Raw genomic sequence first — 21,684 nt, 5'->3', positions numbered from 1 at the left:
ACTCAGGTGACATCATGTTCAAAATCACAGAGGGCTCCTGACCACCCATCTGTGCTGGTACTGTTTCTTTAATGACAACACAGTACTCCCTGCCTCCTTTTGTACTGGTGGGTCTGCCTCTCATGATATCTGCATTACAGATGGGTGTCCTGATACATTTGTTCAGATAATGTACAATGGAAGGAATGCAGGTAACCGTTCACCACATAGATGAGGTGTTGTGTAGTCAGAAGATGAATAAACATGATTGAAAACACTGCCATATAGTTGTTTTTTAAAGCTAATTATTAAAAGCTAACATGAACTAACATGGCTATGTTGTCCTAGCACTACAGCTCAGCTGAGGCAAGGGCTTCTGGCAGATGGAATGGAGGAGGAGAGAAAGGAGGTGGATGTGGTAAGAGAGGGTCCAGGAGGATGGTATAGAGCTGGGTCAGTGAGGCAGCCAGTGAAAATGCCAGGTACATCCAACTAGTAAGCACACTCTGGTTTAGGCAAGAGGAGTTAAGTGGGCCACACGAAATGGAGGAGTGCTGACCACCTCACGACATCAATCTACACTCACACTTCTGTCTCTGCAGTCCCCCTCTTCCTCTGTACTGTATCCCAATCACTCCTCTCCTTCACTTCACTGTGTGCCACATGCAACTCAGGTGTCATGTACCTATCCTGTTCACTTGCTGCTTCTTTCTCCCAGTCCTTAGCCAACCAGTCAAGCTGCAGTGCTGGGACAACGCAATCAACCAATCCAATCTAACTTATATATCACAATTCAATAAAATTATATCTAATACATATAGAATTTCAGATGGAAGGAAAGAAGTCAATAAATTCTTCCACTATGAAAGATATATGAAGAAATATTCTTCAGATATGCTCACCCCAAACATATTTAAATGATTGTTCAACAGAGTATGGCATCATGTCTGCAGTTATGACCATGTATTCACCGTCATCGAATAAATTTTGTAGTTGCATTGCTTTCATGAATTCAACTAGCAACAGAGGATTGCCAAGGAACACATAAACTGCAACCAGAATAAATATATTATTTCAAGTACAACATTAGTTTAGCAATAAGTAAAGAAACTATCTCAGTTATTTTAAATATAAAGTTTTAGATTAAGCCTGATTGTGAGCATTATGAAAATTAACTGAGACAACAATTTACTGTAAACAATGCAGGTTACTGTATTTTCCATGATGTGCTTTGGCAGATTATTGATTGCCAAAACAGGTACAGTGGTGCCTGTACCTGAACAAAACAAGTAAAGTTAAGGCTCAGACCACTTTGTTTTACCAAGGAGCCAAGCTTTATAATAAACTGCAAAAATATGTTGAAGACGTAAGGGAACTTTGTAAATTTAAAACATTTCTTAAAATATATGTACTTCAAATTTTTATTCCATTAAAGAGTTCATGCTGTATAAATTATTACAAATAAATAATTACATTGAACAATAACAAAGTAGCCAAAGAGGGTGGAGCATATTTGTGAGAAACACAATATATGTCTTGTACATAAATTATATCATGTAATTTAAAATCCAAGATGTAGTATTGGAGGAGTCATGTGATTCATTTCTGTTATGTGAATCAGTTTCTTTATGATTCTTGAATCTTACCTTACATTATACACTAATAAGTAGTCTATAAATGTCTGTATCGTCAATGTTTATGTATATCTTTTTTCCATCATTGTTAAGTATCTCAGCTGTAAACACTGAACATATTATATATGTGTAATATTGTTGTCTATGCAAATAAATTTGTCTACAAAGTGAATGAATAAATGAACAAAAATAAATCACCAGATGAATTTATACCAAGCCACAGTTCATTGAAAGCATATGTGACATAAACATGTGTAAAAAGCAGTCTGCGTCACATACAAGACATTCAAGTATTATGAACTGAAATAAATCCACCTAATGATGGAGGTATAATCCACTGAAACATGTTATGCAAAATATTAAACATGTGACTGGTTTCAGTAATTTGTTGTTTCAATTAAGCTTATTTGGTACGGTCTGCATTACATGACGGAAACTTGAAAAAATGCAATAACACAATATCTTAATATAACAGTCAGCTACACACTTTTATCAGACTAAGGCAACAACTGAAACCCCTTTTGCAAATGAGTTGGTTCCTGCCTCTACTCAGTTGTTTGATGGTATGTTTCACTACAGAATGAGATATGTCATTATTTGATGTTATTAAGAACTTACTTCTCGTTATGTTCCTAGTTTCATGAACAGTGTTATACCAATACGCTGCTGAACAACAGCTTAGTTTCTGATCACAGCACATTTGTTGATCATATACAGTGCTATGATGTGTGATAGTCATGTTGTTCTCTTTTGCCTCCGCTTCCAGTGTCTCTGCCACACGTTTCCATTGGGGATCGGCAAGTATGGCAAACTTCTTCCAACTGAAGTAAAGCAGCAATGCTATCACAGACTTAGTAACCTGTACAGAAAGCAATAAGTACAGCAGTTTGAGTACAAGTAAAGTTAAACATATATCTGATTTCCAACACTAAGTACAAAAACAACCGTTTAAATAAAAATGACAACACTATGCTAGTGCGGTACTATACAAACTGCCATCAAAGCACTGGAAAAACCTGTATCCTGTAACATACCATCTTAGTGCTATAGTGATATGAGGACTGCCTTTGACCTTGTCTCTGACAACAGCTAGCATTGGCCTGCGGAGGACATATAAATAAATTTTTGTATCTGACTGCCTCTTGTCTACCATAAAATAACTCTTCGAATGTTTGGTTGCCAGTTCATGGTGTTCCACTGGCCATAAAGCTGATCTCCACTGATAAATCACTGGCAAAGAAAAAATGACTGGTTTCGATAATTGTGATAATATCTAATTTTACATCCCACAATTACAGAGCTCAGTGCAAGTCCATAGTTGTAAAGAAGTTACAGGCCACCATATTAGGTAATCACGTAGTGCATTACAATACAAACATAAATTATTAACAAGACTGTGATAGAGAATCATAAAATGAGCATTATTAGATAATGTTAGAAATTTAACACAGAAAAACAAATGCAAACTTTTGGAAGGGTTTCTGTCTACTTATTGAATGAACACAGTCTGCAGCACACACAACAGCTGCACTACTCATGTTACAGCAAGAACAAAAGTGCCATAATAAGACTATGCCTACTACATCCATTCAATGAACTTGGCAGTTTGCTAAATTAGCTACATTACCTGCCACTGTTAAAGATAAACTTGTTGATGTGTGTGGGCTTAATTTCAAGGGGAGAACGGAATGAAATGAAGCTAAAACAACTTCATTGTGAAAGAAAAAGGAAGAAGAATTAAAATAAAAACAGTTTGTTTGAAAGACATATCTGTAATATTAAAATCTGCCAGTGGGTTAGCACCAAGACATTGCCATCAAACCTGTCCCACGCTTCCACAGAGACCCCCCTGAGGAATGTACCTGTGATGATGCAGAATGAGTTCCAAATGGTCCCAAGCATGCTCAGTCAGGTTCAAGTCAGGAGAAATCACAGGCCATTCCATTTGGTTGATTGCTGCCTTCTGTACAAAGATGACCACAAGGAAGGTGACATTTGCTTGTACATTATAGTCTTTAAAAAAGAACACATTGGCAAAATGTCGACTGTAGTGCCACACAATAGGCTGGAGGACCCAGTCCTGATACTGCTATATCCATCAGACAAATCCTGCACTCATTTCACAGAGAAATGCACACCACTGATCTCGTTCCATTCCAGGTGTTTCCTGATTGACCATCTTTCCATGCTACAGTCTGGGGGATTCTGTTTTACATATGGTCACATAGAGGCTAAATTGACTAAGTGGAGATGGGTGCTTACTGTTTAGGTCTACTCAGCATCCTCGCTTGTTTACAAAAATGCAGAGTACACTTCTGTCGCATTACCCTTAGAGTAAGCCTACCTATTAGCCATAATTTTGAGATAGTGTCAACAGCTAGTGTCATTGAGAACTGGTGACTTCTACAAGACAGATCTATGATATTTTGCTTATGACATAAGTAGCTGAATGCTCAAATAATGTCACTGTGGTGTTCGCTAATCCAACAAGCAATGACATGTGCTGAAAAACGATTCTTGTCTCACCACGAAGTGACAGTCGATGCATGGTATAAGATAGAAATAACCATTTGAGACATGCTGACAGACTCAACACTGAACACAAACCACATTGCCCCATTCTTGACTGGAGAACAGCATGCTCAACTGAACTATACTGAATGTGCTTTGAGGCTTGTATCTATATTGATGAAACAGTATGTTTTTCCGTGAAAATGTGCATATATTTACAAAAAATAAAGCTGCTGACCATCATTAAACTTGGCATTTCAATGACATTTTTATAGTTGATCAATAGCTACGAAAAGTGCACAGTAGTGTATAGTATATGGGGGTAATTCTGTAAAAGAAGCTACCTGAAAGTTTTAAGTCCTATCAGAAAGGATTCAGATACAAAATAAATTCAGTCAGTGTTACAGAAAAGCTGTTTTTATTATGTAGAGGTGTTTATGAGTGCTAATCTAAAATAACTTTGTTTAATGTAACATAAAATATTCGAGTGTTATCATTTACGAGAGTTGTTGGACAAAAACAATTCAAGTAAAAATGAAAGAAAAAATATTTGTTTCATAAACAGCTCACCCTACTTGACATAGTCTCCTTTGAGGGTCCAGTAATCTTCCACCTTTTTCATCCCATCGGAAAAATAGTTTCTGTCAAACTCTGCACAAGAGACAATGACTGCAACTATCACTTCCTCATTTGATGGAAATTTCTTTCAACCAAGCCAAAGTTTCAAGTTTGGGAACAGGGAGAAGTCTGGTGAATAAAGTGGATGAGGAACCGGTTCGAAGTTCATTTCAAGCACTTTCGCCATTGTTATCGCTAATGTATTGGATGCTGCATTACCATGGCGAAAGAGCACAATTTTTTTTACCAATGCATATTTCAGACGATCCAACGATGAAGTATAATAGGGCCTATTTTTAGTTCCGCCTTTTTCCAGGTAACTATGAGGATTATTCGTGGGGACTCCCAAACAACAGTGGCCATCAGCTAACCAGCTGACTAAATGGTCTTTGCCTTCTTCTGTGTACTTCCACCAGCCTTTGTCCATTGTTTTGACTCCCGTTTAGACTCTATTGTGTAATAATGGACCCAAATTCCATCAAGTCACAAATCGGGGCAAAAAGTCTTGCGGATTGCGGTTAAACATCGCCAGACATTGTGTTGAAATGGCGTGCCAGATACGCTTTTGGTCGACTATGAGCAATCGTGGCACCCAACTTGCACGTAGCTTCTTCATAGCCAATTTTCCGTGCAGGATTTTATGCACTCTGTCAGGTAAGATGCCTACAGTCTCAGCAATCTGAAGTATTTTTACTCAGCGGTCCTGCATTACCATATAATGGATTTTTGTCAATGGTTTACTTTGAGGTGAACTTAACTGGACAGCTGGAGCACGTTTCGTCTTCGGTGCTTGTCCGACCACATTTAAATTCATTACCGGTAATCCAAAAGTAAATGACACCCAGTGATGGTGCAAAGTCCGCGTGAACTTCATCCAATTCTGTTTTGATTCGTGCGGTAGTCCAACATTTCAAATGAAAATTTTTAGCAACAGCAGCAAACTCGGTTTTCACCATTTTTAACCGCAGTCGGCACTCTGATCAATCAGACGACTGCCAACAATGAACTGTTCATTGTTGAAATTCTTTATACGATCCTTAGAATAATCAACCACGAAGGCGCAGCAAAAATGTTCCACTATTTCGTGAAAATTTACCGAACTTATCGAACTACCTTCGTATTTCTAATTTTCGCCTGACTTATTTATCTCATTTGATAGATGCAACTGTTTGTTTTTTGACACACTAGCTGTTGGCTCCTGTTTCGGGTCCATCAGTCAATGTGGCCTGGCAGTGGTCACAATTTCACCCTCCATTGCTGATGGTGGATTGAGGGAAACAAAAAAAAAACAATCATCAAACATCAGTCGAAGAACCAGGGACAGAAGCCAACAGACAGTTTGTCAACAAGCGGCCACGGAAGCCTCAGTAATTATGTTGATTCTTTGTTATTATTTATCTGCAAATACAACGACCTAATGCAATTAGTGTATACGTGTATCACATAATAATCTGTATCAGATAGCTTTATGTAGAAACGTACACTTATAAATTGATGATTATTTATGAACAGTATGTGTATCTTATGTAGATGAATGCCCCAAAAATGTATATATGTTACTCCAGTGTGTTTCCTGTGACTTGTCCTATAACTACGTGTACTAACACAGCAAGATTTCTGGGATCAATTAAATTAAATCTAATGCAGGCTTACTCTTAGTTCCATTACACTGGTGGCTGCCCGTTGTGATTTCATGTGGTCAAAATAATGTTGAGAAGTTGGTTTTCGAAAAGAAAAAGGTACAAACCATACTAGTCGTATATGTGCTCCGAAAATTTATTTTGGGGCAGTTTACTTAGGACAATCTATACAAATTTCGCTTTTTCGAGCTCTCGCCACAATCTCTTACCGGATGTAAACAATTCAGAGCGGCGTCGATAATGGCAGCAAGAACGAACTATGCGCGTGCTTTACCTTGTCATCTAGGCTACCAATTAGAGGATCTGTCTATGGGTCATGGAGTTGAGCTTACTTCTTCCTCTACCAGCAAACACTTCCCCCACAAAAAAATGGTTCAAATGGCTCTGAGCACTATGGGACTCAACTGCTGAGGTCATAAGTCCCCTAGAACTTAGAACTACTTAAACCTAACTAACCTAAGGACAACACACACATCCATGCCTGAGGCAGGATTCGAACCTGCGACCGTAGCGGTCGCGCGGTTCCAGACTGTAGCGCCAGAACCGCTCGGCCACCGACGGCCGTCACTTTCCCCCCCCCCCCCCCCCCAGCCCGATTTATTAAAGAATCGAACTCCCATGACAATACACCTTCTTAAGTATGTGTCGCACAATGATATAATTTGGCCAATGCATTCATTCAGTGGCATGTGTGAAAACTACAAAACTTATTGCGAATAGAATAAAGAAGAAATAAATTAAATGTTTTGTCTGGTGATGAAGTTTTGCTGCATGAAGAGCGAAAATGAACACTACTGGCCATTAAAACTGCTACACCACGAAGATACGTGCTACAGACGCGAAATTTAACCGACAGGAAGAAGATGCTGTGATGTGCAAACGATTAGCTTTTCAGAGCATTCACACAAGGTTGGCGCCGGTGGCGACACCTACAACGTGCTGACGTGAGGAATGTTTCCAACCGATTTCTCATACATAAACAGCAGTTGATCGGCGTTGCCTGGTGAAACGTTGTTGTGATGGCTCGTGTAAGGAGGAGAAATGCGTACCATCACGTTTCCAACTTTGATAAAGGTCGGATTGTACCCTATCGCGATTGCGGTTTATCGTATCGCGACATTGCTGCTCGCGTTGGTCGAGATCCAATGACTGTTCGCAGAATATGGAATCGGTGGGTTCAGGAGAGTAATACGGAACGCCGTGCGGGATCGCAACGGCCTCGTATCATTAGCAGTCGAGATGACAGGTATCTTATCCGCATGGCTGCAACGGGTCGTGCAGCCACGTCTCGATCCCTGAGTCAAAAGATGGGGACGTTTGCAGGACAACAACCATCTGCACGAACAGTTCGACGACGTTTGCAGCAGCATGGCTGCAGTTACCCTTGACGCTGACAGACAGGAGCGCCTGCGATGGTGTACTCAACGACGAACCTGGGTGCACTAATGGCAAAACGACATTTTTTCGGATGAATCCAGGTTCTGTTTACAGCATCATGATGGTCGCATCCGTGCTTGGCGACATCGCGGTGAACGCACATTGGAAGCGTGTATTCGTCATCGCCATACTGGCGTATCACTCGGCGTGATGGTATGGGGTGCTATTGGTTATACGTCTCGGTCACATCTTATTCGCATTGACAGCACTTTGAACAGTGGACGTTACATTTCAGGTGTGTTACGACCAGTGGCTCTACCCTTCATTCGATCCCTGCGAAACCCTACATTTCAGTAGGATAATGCACGACCGCATGTTGCAGGTCCTCTACGGGCCTTTCTGGATACAGAAAATGTTCGACTGCTACCCTGGCCAGCACATTCTCCAGATCTCTCACCAATTGAAAACGTCTGGTCAATGGTGGCCGAGCAACTGGCTCGTCACAATACGCCAGTCACTACTCTCGAACTGTGGTATCGTATTGAAGCTGCATGGTAAGCTGTACCTGTACAAGCCATCCAAGCTCTGTTTGACTCAATGCTCAGGCGTATCAAGGCCGTTATTACGATCAGAGGTGGTTGTTCGGGGTACTGATTTCTCAGGATCTATGAACCCCAATTGCGTGAAAATGTAATCACATGTCAGTTTTAGTATAATATATTTGTCCAATGAATAATACCCGTTTATGATCTGCATTTCATCTTGGTGTAGCAATTTTAATGGCCAGTGGTGCAGTAAGCTATCAACTTTTTTTCCTTTCATTATTTTGTGGGGCGTGTCATCGAGAAAAAGTTTCGAATGTGTTTGAAATAATGTGTAACGTTTGTTGGAATTCGGTAAGTGCGCTAGTTCTCAAATAACAGGGTGAAAATAGTCTGCTTAATTTACGAACTATGAGTTGCACCGCCCGAGGAAAAATATGCACAGTTTGTAACTGTAGTACTTGACTTACACTAAGATGACAGTAGTCATAGGCTACCTTCTCATAGCCCGGAGTAGCGCAGCAACTCTACGTGGCGTGGACTCAACAACTCGTTGGAAGTCACCAGCAGAAATATCGAACCATGGTGCCTCTACAGCCGTCCATAATTGCGAAAATGTTGCCAATGTAGAATTTTGTGCACAAACTGTCCTTTCGTTTATTTTTCACAAATGCTCGATGGGCCTCATGTAGGGCGATCTGGAAGGCCAAATCATTCACTCGAACTACCAAGAGAGTTCTTCAAACCAATTGCGAACAACTGTGGCCTGGTGACACGGCGCATTGTCATCCATACAAACTCCATCGTAATTTGGGAACATGAAGTCCATGATGTGCAGCAAATAGTCTCCAATTAGCCGAACATAACCAAATCCAATCAATGATTGGTTCAGTTGGACCAGAGGATCCAATCCATTCCATGTAAACACAGCTCACACCATTCTGGAGCCACCATGTTTGCGCAGAGCCTTGTTGACAACTTGTGTCTGTGGCTTCGTGGCGTCTGCGCCACACTCGAACCCTAACATCACTTCATATCACCTGAAATTGGGACTCATCTAAACAGGTCACGTTTCTACAGTCTTCTAGAGCCTAGCAGAGGTGCTGCAGGCGATGTCGTGCTGTTAGCAAAGCCACACGCGTCGGCCATCTGCTGCCATAGCCCATTAACAGCAACTTTCGCCGGAATGTCCTAACGGATACGATCGTCGTACGTCCCACATCAATTTCTGCAGTTATTTCAAGCAATGTTGCTTGTCTGTTAGCCATGACAACTCTACGCAAGGCCGTTGGCCACTGCGTCGTCCGTGGTGAGAGGTAATGACTAAAATTTGGTATTCTCAGCCCTGTCTTGACGCTCTGGATCGCGGAATATTGAATTCCCTAACGATTCGCGAAATGCAATGTTCCGTGCGTCGATATCTCTATCTACCATTCCGCTTTCAAAGTCTGTTAATTCCCGTTGTGCGACTATACTCACGTCGGACACCTTTTCGCATGAATCCACTGGCCTCTGCCTACGCACTGCCCTTTTATACTTTGTGTTCGCGATACTACCGCCATCTGTATATGTGCATATAGCTATCCCACGACTTTGTCACCTCAGTGTAATGTGTTAAATCTCTAACCTAATATTGTACCTCTTAATGAGTAGATGATGATGAGGTCCCATACTCCGAGGAGCGTAGGGAATGCTGCGGGGGACCCGCACCGCTGTACTAGGCAAGATCCTAGCGGAGGTGGTTTGCCATTGCCTTCCTCCGACCGTAATGGGGATGAATGATGATGATGATGAAGAGAACACAGCACCCATTCATCTCGAGGCAGGGAAAATCCCTGACCTCGCCGGGAATCGAACCCGGGGACCCCGTGCGCAGGAAGCGAGAACGCTACCGCAAGACCACGAGCTGCGGACTAATGAGTAGATAATAACAGCATTATAATTTGGTTAGTAATTAAACTAAATACTGAAAATTCCTAGAAACCTTTAGTTAGAGAACCTTTAAGTAGGACGGTCGCAGGTTCGAATCCTGCCTCGGGCATGGATGTGTGTGATGCCCTTAGGTTAGTTAGGTTTAAGTAGTTCTAAGTTCTAGGGGACTGATGACCTCACAAGGGAACATCCCCATCGCACCCCTCTCAGATTTAGTTATAAGTTGGCACAGTGGATAGGCCTTGAAAAACTGAACACAGATCGATCGAGAAAACAGGAAGAAGTTATGTGAAACTATGAAAAAATAAGCAAAATATACAAACTGGGTCGTCCATGTGTAATATAGGCCCTTTTAAGGGCAGTATGAGACTAGGAGCGCCGTGGTCCCGTGGTTAGCGTGAACACTTGCAGAACCAGAAGTCTCCAATTCGAATCTTCCCTCGACCGAAAATTTTAACTTTTTATTTTCAGTTTATGTGAAAAACTCTTATGTTTTCATCACTTTTTTTGGAGTGATTATTACATCCACAAGAAAATCTAAATCGGGCAAGGTAGAAGAATCTTTTCACCCATTCGCCAAGTGTACTAGTTAGGTGGGTCGACAACATATTCCTGTCATGTGACGCACATTCTGTCACCAGTGTCGTATACAAAATATCAGACGTGTTTTCCTGTGGAGGAATCGGTTGACCTATGACCTTGCGATCAAATGTTTTCGGTTCCCATTGGAGAGGCACGTCCTTTCGTCAACTAATCACACGGTTTTGCGGTGCGGTCGCAAAACACAGACACTAAACTTATTACAGTGAATAGAGACGTCAATGAACGAACGGACAGATCATAGCTTTGCGAAAATAAAGAAAGCAAAATTTTCAGTAGAGAGCAGATTTGAACCAAGGAACTCTCGTTCCGCAGCTGTCCACGCTAACCACGGGACCACGGCGCTCCTCGCCTCACATTGTCCTTAATATTGCCTATCTTACACATGGACGACCCAGTTTGTATATTTTGCTTATTTTTTCATAGTTCCAGCCGGCCGAAGTGGCCGTGCGGTTAAAGGCGCTGCAGTCTGGAACCGCACGACTGCTACGGTCGCAGGTTCGAATCCTGCCTCGGGCATGGGTGTTTGTGATGTCCTTAGGTTAGTTAGGTTTAACTAGTTCTAAGTTCTAGGGGACTAATGACCTCAGAAGTTAAGTCCCATAGTTCTCAGAGCCATTTGAACCATTTTTCATAGTTCCACACAACTTCTTCCTGTTGTCTCGATTGATCTGTGTTCAGTTTTTCACGGCCTATCCACTGTGCCAACTTATAACTAAATCTGAGGGGGGTGTGATGGGGATGTTCCCTTGTCAGAAGTTAAGTCCCATAGTGCTCAGAGCCATTTGAACCATTTAAGTAGGACTGTGTGACCCGTTTAACCGTTACGACGTCGGCTGATACTCGTAGCCCAGGTCTCACTTTTCCTCCCGTATTTCCTTTACTGCAACGCAGTTCAGGCGCGCAGATGCCTCGGATGGCTTGGTAGACCAATCCTAGCACGAAAGATACGGCCATATTGATTACACACTATACGGGGTGAGGGGCCTATTTAGACATGGCGAAGTTTGCATCTCTGACGTTTCCAATTTCCGATGTTCCTGGACAAAATGTATAACAGGAGCTAAAGTAAATTTGCGCCAGCGAGTAAGATCTTCTGCTGTGGCTCACTTATGAGGCTTCAGCATTTAATTGATTCTTAAAACGCTTCAGAGGAGCACTACGGGGATTTCTACCTCTGCCATTCAATAATAGATACTCGGCACTGTAGTTAATGCATATAAAACGCAGGACTGATATTCACGCCGCTGTACGCGAGCTCTTTGAAATGTGTCTTCTTTTGGTACCTACCTGAGTATCTGGTGGTTCCGTCCGAGCGAAGGTGGGTACCTTGGATGCCGCCTCCTCAGAACATTTCTGAAACAGAAAGAGAACGTCTCGTTAGCGTAAAGCAATGCAATTAATTTTAAAATCTTGACTCTAATACAGAGGAAGACGTTCAGCAGCTGATAACGGTAAAGAGGTGTTGTATCTATGCTGATGATGGAAGCAAGACTAAAAAAAAAAAAAAAAAGACATATTCACAGGATTTGTCGACCTGGAAAAAGCGTTCGACAATGTAAAATGGTGCAAGATGTACGAAATTCTGAGAAAAATTGGGGGTAAGCTATAGGGAGAGACGGGTAATAACAATGTGTACAAGAGCCAAGAAGGAGTAATAAGAGTCGACGACCAAGAACGAAGTACTCAGATTAAAGAGGGTGTAAGTCAGGGATGTAGTCTTTCCCCCATACTGTTCAATCTGTACATCGAAGAAGCAATGATGGCAATAAAAGAAAGGTTCAGGAGCGGAATTAAAATTCAAGGTGGAAGAATATCAATAATACGAATCGCTGATGACATTGCTACCCTGAGTGAAAGTGAAGAAGAATTACGTGGTATGCTGAATGGAATGAACAATTTAATGAGTACAGAATATAGATTGAAAGTAAATCAAAGAAAGACGAAAGTAATGAGAAGTAGCAGAAATGAGAACAGCGAGAAACTTAACATCAGGATTGATAGTCAAGAAGTAGGTAAAGTTAAGGAATTCTGCTAGCTAGGAAGCGAAACAACCAATGACGGACGGAGGAAGGAGGACATCAAAAGCAGACTAGCACTGGCAAAAAGGACATTCCTGGCCAAGAGAAGTTTACTAGTATCAAACATAGGCCTTAATTTGAGGAAGAAATTTCTGTTAATGTACGTCTGGAGCACAGCATTGTATGTTAGTGAAACTCGGACTGTAAGAAAACCGAACAGAAGAGAATCGAAGCGTTTGAGATGTAGTGCTACAAGCGAATATTAAAAATTACGTGGACTGATGAGGTAAGGAATGAGAATGTTCTGCGCAGAATCGGAGAGGAAAGGAATATGTGGAAAACATCGACACGGAGAAAGGACATCTGTTAAGACATCAGGGAATGACTTTCATGGTACTAGAGGAAGGTGTAGAGGGCAAAAAGTGTAGAGGAAGACAGAGATTGGAATACATCCAGCAAATAATTGAGGACGTAGATTGCAAGTGCTACTCTGAGAGGAAGAGGAATTCGTGGTGGGGCCGAATGAAACCAGTCAGAAGACTGACGACATGGAATACATCCAGCAAATAATTGAGGACGTAGATTGCAAGTGCTACTCTGAGAGGAAGAGGAATTCGTGGTGGGGCCGAATGAAACCAGTCAGAAGACTGACGACCCAAAAATAAAAAAGAAATCCAAGGTACCAAACATCGAAGTCTGTCGCCAGACCCGGATTTACCCACAGAGCAGGCAAGTACGGACTGTGAGATACCTCGATCGGTGCTTGTATTTTTGTAGACTTGGTTAGAAAAAAAAACAAAAAAAAAACAGACAAGTGCGAGAAGGATTCGAGCTCTGAGGGTTCTGTACAATCTTACTTATGATTATTGATAGTAATAATAATAGTAACAATAATAATAATTCGTGGGGCTCAGAGTCCTGGTGCAAGTCTTTCTATTGGAAGCCACTTCCGCGACTTTAGTGTCCCTGACCTACCACAATTACCCAACTGGGGGAAGGGGACCTAAAGTTTAAAGTGGAGTTCGAACCACGTGTTGGTTCTGGCGACTCTTCGCATCGTTGAGAGGCACTCGCTTTACCGCTTCTTTTTCCCTTTTTCTTCGTCACTGTTCCAGTCATCTGGTCCGGGCGGATGTCACATGACACCTCTTCAAGTTGATTGTTGAATGTTACACTTATTTTTTTTTTTTAATTAAAGAGGGCAGCCGATCTCGCTGAGCTACCGTGCTAGTAACCGCTAGCCTACTAGGCCCGTCATGTATATAGATAGTTCATCTATACATTTTGATGAGTGAGTTTGTACTTATCAAAATATGTGACATAAATGTCCGCATCTTTTGACTGCACCGACTTGGAAGCTTATATTTTTCACACCGCCAAGGAAGTGTAGATATTTTGGATGAACAATAGAGACTCAACCACCAGAAACGTAAAAGCAAAGCATCGCCACAAACGAGCCAATGGATCCCGACCGACCGCCGTGTCATCCTCTGTCAGTGACGTCATTTGGATACGGCATGGAGGGACGCGGAGTCTGTACAGCGCTCTCCAAGCCGCTGTCTGGTTAGCAGAACTGGTGCTGCCACTTCTCATTCAAGTACCTCTTTAGTTGACATCACGAGGCTGAATGGACCCGTTCCAGTCTTACAACCAAGGGAAAATCTTTGGCTACTTTCTTACCGGGAATCGACATTGTGTTCCCTGCGTGGCAGTCAGCCGCACTGACCACTCAACTAGAGTCGGACGCGAGAAAATTGACAACTCCTAAACATCTACGGGTATGCACCCGGAAGGATGTAAAGCAGGATGAGCACGTAAAATGGTCGCAGGAAATGCGTATGGCAGAGAGATTCACTTGAAGCATTCTTTGGAAATTCCCCCACAGACACGGCAGCTTTGAAAATCCTCGTTCGACCAGTTCTTTAATGCTGGTCGGTCTGGGCTCCTGACCAGGTGGAATTAATAGAGGAGGCCGAGGCGATCCACAGAAGAGCTACGCATTCCGTCACAGGTTCGTTTTGTAAGCACGAGACCGAAACGGATGTAATCATGCAACTCCAGTGGTCGATACTAAAAGAGGGGTATTGTATATGATTGATAGAGGTTCGCTGTGAAACTGCGAGAGCTTATATTTCAAGAGGAGTCAGGCAAGAATATACCTCATGAAATGACATGAAGGTCATATTAACAGCGAGTATTATGATCCACGAGAAGATCCAGGAGATCCAATAAAAGAAAAAAAAATCAGATGACGTGCTCGAAAATTATACTGACAGAACTGAAAGATACCAAGGGTGATGTTTCGTGTTAGGTCGTCCTAGCTCCTGTCCAGCTCTTTCGAGAAAAGTTAAATGATATCTCAGTGCAGATGTGCTCGTGATATGGAACAGACGAATACCTTCCCTGTCGTCACCCAGCACCGTAAGGGAGGTCGCCGAAATGTAGGAGGAGCCGAGGGAAAAATTGGTGGTTTACTAACATTAACTTTGTAGATTTCCACTGCTCATTGCCACCTTCTTAATGCTTCTCGGAACGGAGCACGCCGTTAGGCGAGTATCGATATGGAACACTGTAACAAGAGTCAAGGCCATGTTAGACCATAAAGACGAAGAACTTCCGCATCTACCTTTACCCGCTAAAAATGGTATACCACACAAAGATAAACTAGAAACATTAAAACAAACTTAAGTTAAAGGCATAAAATTAACAATTGAACCTATAAAACGAATATCCTGAGAATCCTTTAAATTATGAATTATTGAACCTGCACACATAAACAATAAAGCCTTAAATAAAGCATGAGCTAATAAATGAAAAAATGCAAGTTTTGGATAACCCATAGCCAAAATTCTTATTATTAAACCAAGTTGTCTTAAAGTAGAAGTTGCGGGATTATAACACAGTTACAGCCCCTAACTAAAAGCAGTGTGCAGTATGCTCGGAAATTGGTTCACTATCTCAGCGTACTTTTTGTTTAGAATTATCTACCGTCTGTTTAAAGTTTGCCCCAAAGGTTTGGGACATACTGTATACTACGAAAGAATCTACGTAGTGCTCTGCATTCTGTGTACCCTTACTACCGAACAACTCCACCATTATTTCCGAAGAACAGAACACATACTCATCATTCATCCACATTTCGCCTGAACGTAAGAAAACCAAGGAATCGTCGAAATAAAACACGCCTTCTTCTGAAATGGATCTCACTGAAGACTTCATGCTGGAAGAGTTTAGGATACTGCGAAATCATGCTGGCGGACTCATAGTTAACTAGCACTTCAACTGCTCGGGCATCAATCAAAGTACACAAAAAATACCATGAATGTCAAATCGAAGAGGGAAAATCTTACGGTTAAATTAAGTGTGGATGCTATCTCTATTGACAGCGAAACAAACAAAATTTCTATGAACGAATATTTATTATCAATTGAAGTGCTCGAACACACAGAGATACTTGCAAACTGATTGTCATCACCATATTATGCCCTTAGAGTCATCGCCCATGTGTAACAGCCAGTGTCTTTTAGTTACATACTATCTACATCTGCATCAACATCCATACTCTGCAAACCATTGTGAAGCGCGTGGCAGAGCGTACTCCTATTCTACCAATCATTAGGACTTTTTCCTGTTCCATTCACGTATGAAGCGTGGAAAGGATGTTTAAATGCCTCTGTGCGTGATGCAGTTAATCTAATCTTGTCCTAATGATCCCTATGGGACTGATAAGTAGTGGTCTGTGGTACATTCCTAGAGGCATAATTTAAAGACGATTTGAAACATTGTAAGTAATCTTTCTTTGGCTGATCTACGCCTAGTTTCAACAGTCTGCCAGATCAGTTCTTTCAACATCTCTGTGACAATCTCCCGCGGGCCGAACAAACCTTTGACGATTCGTCCCCCAGACACTAGACTAAACTTCTAGGACGGGTCGCACTAATGATTTGTAAGCAATCTCTTTGTAGACTGATCACGTTTCCCAAGTATTCTATCAATAAACCGAAATCTGCTACCCATGTGTACACTCAGCTCTTAGCTATGAAATTCATATATACGAAACTAAGGCACAAAACGAACACAATTTTCAAACTACAGAAAAGCACCTTAAGAATAATAACTAAAAATAGTTAAAAGGCTTAATTTAAAGATATATTCAAAAGATTGGGTATTATTACCACACTTTCTGAGTACATTTACCAGCCAATTATGCACAAAAAAACCTTGATAATTCTGGACAAACAGCTCTGTCCTTGACCTATTAACTTCATATTACTTCACGTTACTCTAATAAACGTTCAGACAGATATAGGCCAAATGTTTTTAGCCTATATACTATTAAAATTAACATATAACAAGGAAGCGTTGTTAGCAAAAAGCTTGAAAGGTTTCGGACCGATTCATTTCGGTTTCTTAAACAGTGCTCTAATAAACATTCAGATGAACATAAGCTATATATGTTTTTAAACAATAATGCACAGGTTTTCTCTTGAAATCGACTGCAAGAAAGAAAATGCTGTTCTTTGCTCTGCTGTGAAAATGTGCAGTTCTGTTTTTGTTGTTACACTCGCTTTTCACAGACAACAGGGAAGTTGAATTTGTAGCTTATCGGCTTATGATTATAAGCTATTGTGGAATCTGAAATTGCAATAACCGCCAACAAGGCCCAAGATCAGAAGGAGGGGGATGAGGAGATAGACTGTGAGGGGGACAGGAAACGGACATGCAGAGGGGGAAGTAGGAGATGGTAGAGAGAGTGGGGCAAGAGGTGGAGAGAGAGGGGGAGAGGATGAGACGGACAGAGAGGGGGTACGACAAAGAGATTAGGACGTATACCCAATTCCCAAACATACTTAGCAATAGCCATAAAAGGCTACGATTACTACTAGCACTATAACTATTATCCTGCAACGTTGTTGCACACATCGCAGGTTAGCAGAAGTCGGCCTGGTTATAATACAGTGAAGGCGTTTCCGCAGAATTCATTGCAGATAATTAATATTTTCGACATGCGAAGCACGAGAGGAAGGAATGAAGAGTATACAGGATGTCCCAGAAGAAACGGTCAATATTCACACGAACGATCAGTCAAAGCAAAGAAATCTAGCAAACATGAGCTCTAAAATGCATGTCTTAAAGAGTTTTGAGCACTTGGTCATCTTTGATGCTGCGAAATGTGTCTTTCCTGCTGCAAGCTCTTTGGTTTGCATATTTTGGGAGAAGGTCGTTTAGGCTATATATAAAAAAAAAGAATTGTCGAGTACACATGAGCTCTAAAATGTTTACCTTAAGAACTATGCGCACTTCCGAGCGGTCTAAGGCGCTGCAGTCATGGACTGTGCGGCTGATCCCGGCGGAGGTTCGAGTCCTCCGTCGAGCATGGGTGTGTGTGTTTGTCCTTAGGATAATTTAGGTTATGTAGTGTGTAAGCTTAGGGACTGATGACCTGAGCAGTTAAGTTCAAATGGCTCTGAGCACTATGGGACTTAACATCTATGGCCATCAGTCCCCTAGAACTTAGAACTACTTAAACCTAACTAACTTAAGGACATCACACACATCAGACCACCGCGGCCGGCAGCAGTTAAGTCTCATAACATTTCACACACATTATTCGCACTTGTTTAGCAAAAGAATGAACAAGTGCTAGTAGCCCTTAAGGTATCCATTCAGTGCCCATGTTTACTCATCGTTTTTTCCTTGTTTTGGTCCTGACTAACTCCTCCCAAAATATGGAAAGCAAACAGCCTGCAATAGAAGAGACTTGTTTCACATCGACGAAGAAGATGTGCTAATAGCTGTTAAGGTATGCATTTTAGAGCCCGTATTTACTAGACTTTTTTAGTTCGAATGGTCGTTCCTGTGATATCTCAGAATACAGGCCATTACTCCTGGGACACCCTGTATGCTAGCTACCCTCTGGCACTGAGCGCAATAGAAATATAACGCTTGCTTCATCTGTTGGACCGTGACTAGAGTATATAACTCGCCATGAAGTACCTTTTAGCATGCTCCTGACAAAATGCAGTCGCATTCTGAAAATTCAGAGCGTGCATTATGAAGTGCTACGCCTGTGGTTGGCGCTCAGAAGTGCTGTTATACTAACCATGGGCGTCAGGCGGTGGCCAGGGCAGCCGTCGCATCGCTGATACGTTATCTGGAGCAATAACGCATTCTGACGGGAGAGCTGGTCAAACGCTGCTATCTGCCCAGAGTGGGTGTGACGTGCATAACGCACCCGGAGTGGGGCAGTAATAGATTCGAGGCCAACTGGCAAACACGGGGGCACTGTGTGAATTCGTTACCGAACGTCAGCGATAAGGAAAGTCTAACCGAGAGCGGACTCATTTTCAGAGGCTGTGGGTCCCAAAACTTTTCATAGCGCTCTGTTGTCTCCAGAACGAAGCTTCCAGAAATGCGGCATCAAAGCTAATGATCTGTTTCGTGTAACACATCTACTTGCACATTTACACCAATAAGATAAAAACTATTCTCTATCGGAGGAATCTACATCTACATTTACATGGATACTCTGCAAATCACATTTAAGTGCCTGGCAGAGGGTTCATCGAACCACCTTCACAATTCTCTTTGTCCTTACCTCGTATAGCGCGGGGAAAGAACGAACACCTATATCTCTCCGTACGAGCCCTTATTTCCCTTATTTTATCGTGGTGAGCGTTTCTCCCTATGTAGGTCGGTGTCAACAAAATATTTTCGCATTCGGAGGAGAAAGTTGGTGATTGTATTTTCGTGAGAAGATTCCGTCGCAACGAAAAACGCCTTTCTTTTAATGACGTCCAGCCCAAATCCTGTATCATTTCTGTGACACTCTCTCCCATATTTCTCAATAATACAAAACGTGCTGCCCTTCTTTGTACTTTTTCGATGTACTTCGTCAGTCCTATCTAGTAAGGATCCCACACCGCGCAGCAGTGTTCTAAAAGAGGACGGACAATCATAGTGTAGGCAGTCTCCTTAGAAGATCTGTTGCATTTTCTAAGTGTCCTGCCAATAAAATGCAGTCTTTGGTTAGCCTTCCCCACAACATTTTCTATGTGTTCCTTCCAATTTAAGTTGTTCGCAATTGTAATACCTAGGTACTTAGTCGAATTTACGGCTTTTAGGTTAGACTGATTTATCGTGTAACCGAAGTTTAACGAATTCCTTTTAGCACTGATGTGGGTGACCTCACACTTTTCGTTATTTGGGGACAATTGCCACTTAGGAACGATGATTTCTAAACCGATGTTGACTGTGTGTCAATAGGCCGTTTTCTTCGAGGTAATTCATACTCTTCGAACAGAATATATGTTCTAGAATCCGCTGCATATCGACGTTAACGATATTGGGCCTGTAATTTAGTGGATTACTCCTACTACCTTTCTTGAATATTGGTGTGACCTGTGCAACTTCCCCGTCTTTGGGTACGGATCTTTCGGCGAGCAAACGCCGATGTGCAGCAAGTCATGACGAATTCCAGCTCTACACCTTTTTTTGGTCTATCTAGTGGTCTTCTTCCAGGGAGTAAAATCAGTGCATTTCAAAGGTCATCGAAGTTCATCCATTCGGGTAACAGTACCTGCCCCTAAAGGCCGTTTGATTCCCATCTGGCCTACAATTGCAGATCTCATCCAGCTCACAATTATGCAGGGTCCTCCAGACCCCAGTGATCTCTTACCGGATCACAGATCTTTCGTAAGAGTTTCCGCTCAAAAACAAGTCAATTCTTTTCTTCCTAGGACTAAAATTTTGACAAACACAAAAACCTACGGGTTGGGTCTGTGTTTCATACAGCAGGAGTTTGAAATTCCTCGACACAATGTAAGATATAAAAAGCTGATAGAGACTAAAGTACGATCGGTTCGTGGCCTGGATCTTTGCTATAAACTCTGCTTCGCGCTGTGCGTCTCCTGTAAAGACTGTTTAACTTCATTTGCAGTTGTATACTCTTTGTGTCATAGTTCACCAGAAGACACTAGAAAATGGTCTCGCAACCTGAAATCTAGGTCGCTTATAATAAAAAGTTGAGAAACATAGGCAAAAAGTGTGTTTTCTGAAAAAAATAATTACAAAGTGATATTAAAATAATTGTAGTCATTCGCGGGGCTGAGGAGTCGCGAGTCAGTGAATCAACAGGCTCACGATTTCTCCGATAGTGAGACTGAATGAGTCATTCGCGGAATCGAAATTTCGTGGCACCAACTGAACACTGGATGGTCGTTACCGACATTGTCCGATGAGTTTATTTAGAAGTTTGGCCATAGGGATGAGAAAAACCGACCGATTAAAACCGATATTAGTATTTTAGTTCTGAAAACGCATTTTTCGGTATTTTTTTGGTCCCGATCGTAACAGCTGTACTTTTTATATTTTTTAACTAATAACTGAGCAAAAAAACGAAATTTCCGTTAGCCATAGCGGCAGTACTAAATTTTTTTGTTTTAATATAAACCTTGTTTTAAAGCAGGAGTAATTTTTATTCATAAAATTTGCATTTATTTGAAATATTGTGCTATTATAGAAAATGGGAAGAGTGATCAGTGCCATTTTAATAACGATGGCGACAGGAACGGGCAACAAGAACACATGGCATAAGAATTGAAGTAGCACCGCTGGGACAATAATGCTCCTATTGTGTATGGTGGCTGTAAAGGCGGTTAAGTGCAATGTATATGCGGAAGTTCCTCGCTATCGTCGCTAGACAGTTGTTGTACTGCGGAATGGCACCAATGTTAGTGTGGAAATATTTTTGCAAAGTGACATAACAATGAAGTATAAAGCTTCATTTGCTTTACTACACTAGAGATTTTTCTGACATTGCTATTAAATA

The 21,684-nt window shown here is 41.7% G+C and overlaps 1 protein-coding gene across 1 annotated transcript in view; it reads right to left on the bottom strand.

Annotated features, from left to right (window-relative positions):
- LOC124617321 (receptor-type guanylate cyclase Gyc76C-like) overlaps positions 1-21,684 on the bottom strand; it is a 480,924-nt gene that overhangs the window by 79,934 nt on the left and 379,306 nt on the right. The window contains exons 4-6 of the mRNA XM_047145255.1: positions 12,124-12,189; positions 2,232-2,472; positions 882-1,028 (exon numbers count right to left, since the gene is read on the bottom strand). Coding sequence (XP_047001211.1) covers positions 882-1,028; positions 2,232-2,472; positions 12,124-12,189 — 454 coding nt within the window. The remainder of the gene's footprint in view (positions 1-881; positions 1,029-2,231; positions 2,473-12,123; positions 12,190-21,684) is intronic.

This window comes from Schistocerca americana, chromosome 1 (assembly GCF_021461395.2).
Source record: "Schistocerca americana isolate TAMUIC-IGC-003095 chromosome 1, iqSchAmer2.1, whole genome shotgun sequence".
NCBI lineage: Eukaryota > Metazoa > Arthropoda > Insecta > Orthoptera > Acrididae > Schistocerca > Schistocerca americana.
This window is presented reverse-complemented; position numbering and strand designations above follow the sequence as displayed.